General features: G+C 52.1%; 1 protein-coding gene across 1 annotated transcript in view; it reads right to left on the bottom strand.

Annotated features, from left to right (window-relative positions):
* LOC104271299 (N-terminal EF-hand calcium-binding protein 3-like) overlaps nucleotides 1-8,589 on the bottom strand; it is a gene marked incomplete at both ends in the record, with an annotated part of 15,234 nt that extends 6,645 nt beyond the window's left edge. Inside the window, 4 exon segments of the mRNA XM_009865922.1 lie at nucleotides 2,353-2,450; nucleotides 2,772-2,797; nucleotides 7,546-7,654; nucleotides 8,565-8,589. Of these exon segments, the coding sequence (XP_009864224.1) occupies nucleotides 2,353-2,450; nucleotides 2,772-2,797; nucleotides 7,546-7,654; nucleotides 8,565-8,589 (258 nt within the window).
* Nucleotides 8,590-10,273: the final 1,684 nt, after the last annotated feature.

Below are 10,273 nucleotides of genomic sequence, written 5' to 3'. Positions count from 1 at the left end.
AAAACGTGGGGGGGGGGGGTGTGGTGGAAATCTCTTTTCTTGAAAATGCCTCTTCTTTACTATGTTTGTACCAACGCTGTGAGGAAGGCGGGGAGCACCACTTCAAACAACCGGTCCCAAACACAGAGCCGCGGCACATTCCCTCCGAGCTCTGGTCTCCTTATTCCCCTCTCTCTCCTCCCCGCAGCTCTGAGCAAGCCCAGCGCATCTCCCAGGCTCCGCTCTCGCCGTGCTAATGAAGCAGCCCATCCTCTCTTATTTTCCTGCTTGTATGTACCTGAGCCTACTTACAGCTGTGGGGTAAGTGCCTGGAGGACGCAGGGGTGAGCGATTCCACGGCAGCAGAATTAAAGAAACTCCCGGAGACGGACTGTGCCCTACTCCGGAGATGCTGTGGTTCAACCCACGAGACCCAGCTTGAGTCAGAGCTCCCCTTCTCCTTCCCGCCTCCTTGGGAGTAACGCAAAGCTCCTAAACACAGCCTAGGACAAACAGGCAGAGACTGTAGCTCCTTAAATCTATTTACGGCCCTGCTCTGGAAGCAGAGATCTGTGGTGAGGGCCAGTGGAGCAGGCAGGGCTCTGCGTGCAACACAGCTGCAAAAGCAGGATGAAGTTTCACTCAGCTCTTCCAGGAGGGTGGTCTCGGCCAAACTTGGTCCTCAGCCCTGGGGGCGTTAGAGGAGAAAGGAGGGACAGACGTCTGATGTGGGAAATCTCTGCTCTCTGCTCACTCCTCTGGCTCAGAGAGGTGTGAACTTTGGCTAAAATCCAACCTAATAAACCTACTAATCCCATAATAACTCAAGATCGAGCCCCGTTCTGGAAAGACAAACGCAGGAATCTATTCAGGTCACAGCACTTATCAGCTCTGCCAGCCTCCAGCAGCGGCAGATTTCCGACAGCTCTGCAAGAGCAGCTCCATGAACATCGGGCTGTCCAGGCTCCTGGCAAATCTGAACAGGGGTGGAAAAGAGAATCCACAAAAGTCTGTTTCAACAGGGAAAACCCACTTCTCTTTTCCAGGAAACACCTGTGGCACCAGAAACTATTAAGTGAACGAAGGCGTTCACGTTGTGAAGCAAACAGCAACTGCGCTGTCCTTTGGAGATATACATGAATATACAAATCCATTACCAAAAAAAGACAAACCAGAAAAGACCCGAAATAAAGCAGAGCTCTCTGAAGGGAATTCCTTCTCTCCCTCTGGACTTGCATTTAATAACCGTGAAGACAGCTGGGCAGCCGAACCGAAGAGAAAATGCCCTTTTAAGTGATTCCCTCTCCCGGCATGATATTTCCCAACGTACAGGGTGATGCTGCTGTGGCTGGATCCGGCCAGACGAAAACTCAACAAGAGGGCAAGATCCCGACTGACGCTACAGAGGCCCAGACAGCACTTGGACGACTGCAGAGCTGACGGCAGGACCCGTCCCCCTTCGCTCCTCTGCCGATCAATGAGTCACTGGGCGATGGGCACGCGGCCGATGTGCTTTTTCTGCTTCCTACCAAGCATGGAACCGCCACAGCGAACGGAAAGAAAGGGCCCTCACTTGCCGTGGCTGTCAAACAGTGCCAGCCTCAAGCCTGCAGCTAAACCACTGAACACATTTCAGATGTAAGACTTCTGCTCTCCGACACAGAGGCGGGAGCGGGGAGTGGTGTCTCACAAAACAAGAGGCTGCTCACCTGAACTAGGAGCCTCCAACCTGCCTCCCATCGGTACAAGCTGCAGGGAGAGGGAAAGCATTCACACTGCGGGGAGGAGCTCGGCACAAGGCTAGGAGTCAACAACTTTCACCATTTCCTACCTGCTCCCAAGTGCTTGCCTGCTGTTTCCCAAAGCAGATCTCCTGCCCCCTCTCCAGACATTGATTTTTGTTGCCATGCTCACAGGGCTGATGGGGTCAGCCCAGAGCTGGCTTAACCCCAGAGTCCCCATTTCACGCCACACTCTTTTGTGGAAAAGACCTTGCTTCAGCACAGAGACACAACATGTAGATTATCAGCGACGCTCCCAGAAATGGTTTCCCCAGGCAGGACCCTGCGAGCGGTCCACAAGGAGCTGCTGAAACAAAATCTGCCGGAGCCCCACAAGGAAGGAGGTGTCTCCAGAGCACAAAACCATAAGCTGGGCCCTTCTCCTCCCAGCAGGGCTCCCCCTCCTCCAGGCACGCCGCAGGCTGGGCTGCTGCGCACATGCAGATGACCGAAGCACGAACAGGCAACCCCTCTGAGCTTGGAGGTCCCACATTTGCTGCCTCTGACACCTGAATTTTAACACTAAACAAGCAGCTGAGATCACCCCAGCTTCTGTTCCACACCTGCTGCCCTCCCGCGGTCCCATCCTTACCAGCTTGGTTTTGTCCATGGCTGCTAGGACAGCGGAGTTGAGGGCTTCCAGTGCAGAAAGCACGTTCCTGTATTCTCCAAGATATGCCGAGAAATAATCTGAAGCAGAAGAGAAGATCACAGTGAGCTTCTCGAGTGTCTCCATCTCGGCCTGCCCTGCATCTGTTCTTTCCACACACAGCCCAGCACTGCGGGAGGGGCATTCGCATCCCTTTCCAGAGCCACGCTCCCACCTGGACTGAAACAAAGAGTCCTTTTCCCATCCCCACGGACAAAATGTCCCATCCCCCTGGGAAAAGCATGGATGCCCTCTGTGCTGGGACTCAGGCACAGGGACTGCCCAGCTCAGCCATGCACAAAGCGCCGTCGCAGACCCATGAGAGAGGAAGCCCCCCGAGGCAGGAATATCACCCTACTTACCGCACAATTGCTCCGTGTCCACGTTACTGCAAGAAAGGGAAAAAACAAGCTGTTAGATGGTGGGGCTTGTTCGGGAGAAATGGTTGCGGTGAGCAGGGTCTTGAGCCCTCGGTGGATTTACTGCTGCTCCCACCTTTTCAATAGCCGCGTTAGAAAACTAAAAAGCCACACAAGTTTAGAGCCAGCAGCTCAGGAGCCATACCCAATTAAAAAAACATAAATTAAAAAAACAAAAACACCAAAATAAACCTGGAGGCAGAGACGAGCCCCGCATTTGGTAACAGAGACCACTGCACTGGCAAATCAATGCTGGCATCCCTGCAGGGCTTGGACGGGTCCCTCCTGCTGCTAAGAAAGGCACTGCTGGGGTGGAGAGGGAGGAGGAAAAGTCCACAAACAGCCCCATATTTTCAGGGCAGGATGTCAAGCAGACCCAGGAGTTCACATGAAGCTGTCAAATCCGCTCAGGTGGGCAAAGCCACCGAGGCAGAGCTGCTTGCAGGGCCTGGCATCGCCCGCAGAGAAATGCCCCAGGATATTGTTTATTCCAATCAGCCTCTGCTCAAGAAATTCTGCTGCCTCAAAATCCCCCCAATGATTACAGCCAGTTTTAATCCTGACTGGGAAAGTGGAAGAGAGCATGAAAGAGAAGTTGTGAAGTGTTTAAGTGCTGTCGTGCGTGGAGGGAACTGGTGATACCCGGAGTTTGCTGGGCTCCAAGCGTTAGGACGGCTGCAGCGTCGGTGTCCAGGGCCATCGCCCTGTCCCCACTCTGACCCCGCTCACAGGGCAGAGGGGCAAAAACCCCCTGGGGTAAAATTAGAGGAGAATGTGTCAAGTGTCTAAAATACCATGCCAGGAACAGGTGTAATAATGTAAGCAAAATCTTCCTACAGCTTTTCCCCCCTCCAAAAAAAAAAAAATAAATCAAAGGCTGGTTTCTGCGTCTCTCTCTCTGCTGGGCTTCCTCTTACTGTATTTTAACGATAGACAGTGCTTCAAACCAGGAAAATCTTTGGGTGTGAGACCCGCAGCGGTGGGACCACAGCCCCCTCTGTTTAGATAACTGCATCGGGCACCTGCTCAGGCAACGGAGATGGGCAGTTTTAGGATGTGACTTGGCTCATCTATTTTAAACACCTACTGCAGGAGCTGATTAAGGCAGGGCTCTGGCGCACTGTCCTGGCACTGCAGACAGTTTTGAAAGTGGTTAAAAAAAATAGCGTTTCCCTTGAGACGCGTTACAGATAATCAGCAAAACCACGGCCCCTTCTTCTTGCCGCCTCTGCTCCATCAAACTTTGCTGATCCCATCTCTGAGCAACTCCGCGCGTCCAGCCACAGCTCTGCGGGATGGAGCGACTGGGGTTTGCAGCCCGAATTTGAATTGGAAAAATGTCTTGCTCCTCAATTTTTCCACTTGTGAAAGCTGCCTGGAGCCTGCAGATCCACTGCTGCTGCACTGCCACAACAGACTTGGCACCGCAGCATCCGCAGCGCTGCTTGTCAGACCCTGGCCCCAGAGTAATAACTGCAGCCACTGGTTCAAAAAAATTTTAAAAAATCACAGAAGAGGGGATATGGACATGAGATAAAATACACAGTGAAGTACCTAATGCATGTGTTACCAGGCATTTGCATCTGTCCCCAGGAATGATCTGAGGTGGCCCTGGTTTTGCCAGGAAGAACAACATAGAACAGTTAAACGCTGAACCAAAATCTTGTAGCAAAAAAATCAGCTCTCAGAGCTGTCCAGTGCATGATCTGCTCCCTTCTCAATGGGGCCTGCCCTGTCAGCAACCCAGCGTGGCCACCTCTCCCCACGTCCTGCAGCAACCCCAAGGGCGCACTCAGGGGCAGGACGCAGCACAGCACACAAACCACAGGACCAGTGCTGCTGCTTTCGTGCTCTCAGAACCTACTGCACACCAGAAACCAGGAGGAGCTCACGTAAGGAACCTGCGCATCAAACTCTGACCTGTTCTGTGGGGCTGCGAGCGGGCAGCAGGTTTTGCTCTGCTCCTTTCTCTGCCGTCCCCTCTCCCACTCCAAGAGAAGAGCCATCCAAAGCACTCCTGCCGAGACTCTCCACGTTTGCACAGAGCTGTATTTTGACTGCGCTCAAACCGCTGATTAACTGTAATTAAGCTTGAACTGATGATGAAGGATCTTGTCATCATTATGCTGTTGGGATTTTGTCAGAATGCGCCCAGAATTTATGCAAGAAAATAGCAATCAGCTTCAGCAAAGCAGATGGGATTTTTTTTTAAAATTTTTATCATTTATCATGTTGGGAACCTCTGCTGCCATCACTGATCTGGTTTCCAAACCTTTCAAGTGTGACCCAGAGCGTTTCAGTCACTCTCTGTCACTCAGAGACAGGCAGACGCTGTGTTTCCGAGTCTCTAACTAAAGAGAGGGGAGGAAAGCTCACACAAGTCCCTTCTTCCACACAACCAGAGGTTTGAGGTTATTTCCACTGAGGCTTTTTAAAAACCATGAGGTCACACTCCCACCTCTTTCACTTGTGGCTCAAGGTCAGAAACAGAGACTTGGGGCAGCCTGTCCCCAATTCCTGCCACCACCACCTGGCTGCTCTCAAACAAAGGAGGATTTGCCAGACTTTATTCTAAATTTTCCTGACAGATGCAAGACAGAAGGACACACAAGGTTCACGCAACACTTCCCTGGGCAGGTTTCACAGTCCCCCGCAAAGAGCAGCAGGCGTGCAACCTGTGCAAAGCTAAAACACTCAGTTCAAAGCCCTTTGTAACACAGCTGCTCAGAGAGCAAACTGCACTGTGCATCTCCCAAGACGCTTCTGCAGCAATGGAGCTTTTCCATCCCTTCAAAAACATTTGTGTCTTCCCAACCAAACGTTTCAGTGGATGAAAATGCACTTTTCCAGGAAGATGAACCTTTCCATTCTGCAGTGCCAGAGCTTTCTGACAAGCTAAACGAAGTGGTGGACCTAGGTGTTGTACCCAATTGCAACAAAGAGCTGAATTCATTTTGAACATTATTTTTTTTAAGTGTCAAAGAATTAGAACGAGCAGAGACTTCAAAGCCAAAAATGCAACAGTTCTCAAAAATGCGGAATAAACAAACAAACAAACAAACAAAAAGCCTTGTGGGGAAACGTAAAAATCTGAACTAAACCCAACAGAGGTGCCTGATGCACAGGCCACAGCACCCGAGCTGAGCGCCGGGTGGACGGGAGGCGGAGCGAAGACGGGATGGGAAGGACGGGCAGAGAAGGAGAGCGTGGTGCCGTGGGCTCTCTGGAAGGAGAACACGTAAGGTATGAGACCTCCGAAATGCTCGTCTTTCCAGATGTCAGCTTTGGCACCCAGGGAAGCAGCTGCAGGATTACAGTGATGGGTGAGGGTCCGGATGTGCTGCCTGGGACGTGCCACCTCGTCCTCCTCCACAAGAGAGATCCCGTGGAGCTCTCTGCTGCCACCTCCCACGGCCCGGCCCGCCTGCTCAGACTGAAGCTCTGCCACGCACTGACACCGCGAACGTGGGCCTCGTCCCAGCCAGGGACGGAAACAAGAACTACACCTGCAAGGACTTTTCTGCTCTTGCAGAAATGAGGCCATCCTCACCAGGCTGGAGGGATGGCATCTCCTACATTTACCTGAAGTCACTGAAGGCAGGAGTTTGGAAACCAGCTCTGTCCGCAGGGTCCCTTCCGCTCTTTGTGACAGAAAGAGATCAAAGACCCAATGGTCATGCCCTGCTAATAGATGTCACCAGCTCAAGGCTGCAACTGCCACGTTGTCATAGCTACCGCGCTGTCATTAGAGTAACGAGTTACAGAGAGCAGGGCTGCAGCCAGGGCCCTGCGTGGCTCTCAGACAGCCCCCGCGGGCATCCTCTCTATCTGCTCCAGAGACAGAAGCAGCCTGACCTGGAAGCGGTGCTGAACCAGATCTTCACCAGTCACTGCAGGGCATGGTTAAAACTCCCGGCTTTGCTGCAACCCATGGTTAAAACTCCCGGCTTTGCTGCAATCCACGTTTTCCAGCGGTATTACACAGGGTATGATTCCAAAGTCATTTGCAGAGGAAAGGGAACAGCTCACTGGTAACTCACTGGGACCACAGCTCAAAGGGACAGAGATACTTTCAGGAGACACCTCCCGCTGCCCACATCCAACAAGCCCACCTGGCAGGACAGGCAGCAAGTGGATGAGAAAGCCAGCTGAGCCGAACGGGCTGCTCCAGATAGCACCAGGCAAGAGGAGAGGAGGGCTAAGTACAATTACTTCTCCTGTACTTTGGGGGTTTCTTTTTTTAAAAGTAGCTGGCCTAAATTCGGAGTTACACTCACAAGGCCCACTTCTGGTGGAAAGCAGCTCTTACGTAAGTGAGAAGCGGTTCCCCGTGTCAGCAGTGGCAAAGTCTGCGGCTTTGCACAGTCTGTGCCTCGGCCTCACACCGCCACACGCTCCTCCTGCAGACACACAACCTGCTCTATCAAGCTGTACATTTCTGGAATAGATTTTTCAAACTAACATGATATAATTTTAAATGAATGCTGGCTTTTAGGGAACTACAGTAAATCTGGTAACAACTGCTCTCAAAATGTCTGGTTTCTCCCATCACCAGTGCTCATAACTGGTGTCCAATGGGTTTTAACATCCATGTTTTGCAAGAGGGAGGTTTATCTCACCCTGACTATCGCACCCGCCTCCAAATGTCCTCCAGCTACAGTCAAGTAGCTTTATATTCTCCTTCGACTCCTCTCCTCTGTGCCACCATGGTACTTACTCTGAATGACGCCTGTCAATGCCACTGAACAACTCCCACAGCTCCTCCGAGCTCAGGATCCCATCAGCAAAATAGTTCTTGAACTCCTCAAATGACAGCTTCCCATCATCTGCATTTAAATAAAAGGGAAGAATAATTATATATCTGCAGAAAGAAGCACACAGGCCCCAGCAATCCTCCCAGCAGCCTCTCTACCGGGAGCGTGGGATGGTTGGGCGTGTAGCGCATAACAATTAGAGCAGATCTCTCATCGAAAGCCTGTCCCACCAGTTCCCATCAAAAACACAGTACTGCTGGCAAGCAGGGCCACTGCTGCTGGAATTTCAGCCCCTTCCAAAAGGCCCCGCTGCAACAAGACACTCTGACTGTCCAGGCTGACTTTCCAAGTACAGAATCCGTTACAAATAGCGCAGTGAGGAAAGCATCAGCTTTTTACAGGAAGAAAAATCTCTCCCTTGTCTCAAGAGCTTTTTCCTTCCTCTGTGGAGGACTTCAGCTCCTGGACTGCATCTTGACCTACCACTAAAGCACCTCCTGGAGGCTGCAAGCTACCATGAAGGAGAAAATCTCAGTAGGGTGTGGGAAGGCTAAGAGAAATGACCAGTGATTTTGAACTTCTTGGTTTAAGGCTGCCAGATTAAAAACGAGGTAGCAGAGCCTAACTCTCAAATGCCAGGGGCTCCAGTGGGCAGCCAGAAACCAACCAGGGGCATCCGTAAAGCCCCGGACGGAGACTGAATCAATCCTGCAAGGGACAGAGCAGAAGCTTGACAGCCCCTGTGCATGCAGGCAAGAGAAGGGCTTCGAAGGGGCTTCATCCTGCCAGCCCCTAGCCAGGCCCATTGCCCCGGCGTTTTTAGCTCCAGGCAACACAGAAAAGCGTTTCTCTTGCAGCCAGATTGCTCCCTGCCCCATCCTCCTTTACTCCTTCAGCCAAACCTCCCAGCAGGGATGAGCTGCGCTGCTTCGCCCAGACCTGGGCAGGGTTGGGGAGACAGTGGCAGAAACAAAGCACTCACCGTTCTTGTCAGCTCGCCGGAAAATCTGCAAGAGAAAATACGACAGGGTTCAGTGAGGCAGCAGGGAGAGCAGCGCAGCTGAACGGAGAGCCAGGCAGCACTGGGTGCTGCTGCCATGGGAAAACCTCCTCCCAGTCACAGAAATCCCCGCTGCCAAGGCTGCACCAGGGAAATTCCCCCCTCGCAAACGATTAAAACTATTTGTTGTCTCCGACAATCGCCACCGCCTGAGCGATGCCAGCACTCAAGGCGAGCATCTTTAAGAGAATACGGAGGGAGATGAAGCAGAAAGGGCGTCGCTACACCCTTGCGATGGAAAGTGTTTAATTTTTCAGGCCCTTTAAATGGAAGAACATTAAGCATAAACCCACTTTGTGCGCATCACCGCTGACACCTCAACTGAGGAGCAGCTCCTGTCCTGCACTTTGCGATCACCCCTCACACCAATTCTTCCTGCAACACCTCGAGATGCACACACTCTGCAAGTCATAATTAATGAGTTCATTAATTCTGGAACTAATTCTGCCACAGAGCACAGCCAGAGAGCAGCTCCCATTCAGAGTTTCAATGCAAAGTCCACAACCACGAGGCTTCTGCCTGCAGCCCAGGAGAAAGCTGGGGCTTCTTATCCCTGACTGCCTCCTCTTCCACCAGGAACTCTCAGAAGGTCTGAGGTCGACTCCTGTGCGGAACAGCATCATTTCCAAACCCTGGGAACATCTTGCCAGACCGAACAGTACGAGGTTTTGGTCAGCACATCCTAACAGAGCCAACAACAGAAAGTGGCAAGTGTGGCAACTTTCCTCTTTTCTAATAATCCTTTTTAATCACCCTGGCTGATGCAGAAATCTGAAGGTCTGAAAAAATGATCAGAAACGAGAAAGGGCAGGAAAAGGGGAAAGCGGACTGTTACATTCTTTTCCACACACCTGCAAAACAGAGACCACTGATCAAACCACCCCCGGACCAGCTCTGCTCCCTGCTGCACGAAGACACGTCGCTGCCAGCTGCCCCCTCCGCCCCCAGCTCCCTTCTGCGCCGCTTGCCGACAGCTTTGCTGTGCGTTTTGAAACAGAAAGCCCCATATCTAGCCACCGAAACATCCCTGAAAAATTGCTTTGAGGTAAAGAAACAGCTGCTGCTGGCTTGAAAACAGGCAGAGGCACTTGTCAGGCTGGTCCCAGCAAGGAGCTCCCTGCTCCTTCCCCATGACTGAAACCAGGAGCAGGGACACCTCCTCAGAGGATGCTCTTCTGAGCAAGGCAAGCTCCTCCTGACCTGAGCTGCTGCAGCCAACCAGTATTAGGTAACCATCCCTCTAGGACACAAGCCTCCAGCTGGCCCGGCTGCTGCCCTGGCAGGAAAGGAGGGCAGGCACTCTCTGAACGCCCCGTATTCCTCACTGGACGTGCTTTTGGGGCACCACCAGTGGGTTCCATATGTGTCACCCTGGCACCGCCTGCCTCGGGCACACCACTCTTCACCAAGGCGAAAGCTTAATCCTGCAGAGCAATCTGTCATCGGAGGAATACAGGGCTCGTGCAATATCTCTATGACTCCAAATGTCACTGAGGCCAGCTAGCTCATCCCAAAGAGAGACAAGTGTCACCCAGACACTTAATAAATGCAAATTCAAATGAAGTCAAACATTTGCCACCCACAGGCTGGCCTTGCTCAGCACGCTCCACCTGCGAGCAAAGAGGGAGAGC

Source organism: Apaloderma vittatum, unplaced genomic scaffold (genome assembly GCF_000703405.1).
Source record: "Apaloderma vittatum isolate BGI_N311 unplaced genomic scaffold, ASM70340v1 scaffold24723, whole genome shotgun sequence".
Classification (NCBI taxonomy): domain Eukaryota; kingdom Metazoa; phylum Chordata; class Aves; order Trogoniformes; family Trogonidae; genus Apaloderma; species Apaloderma vittatum.
Note: the sequence above shows the minus strand (reverse complement) of the source record. Positions and strands in the feature narration are given on the sequence as shown.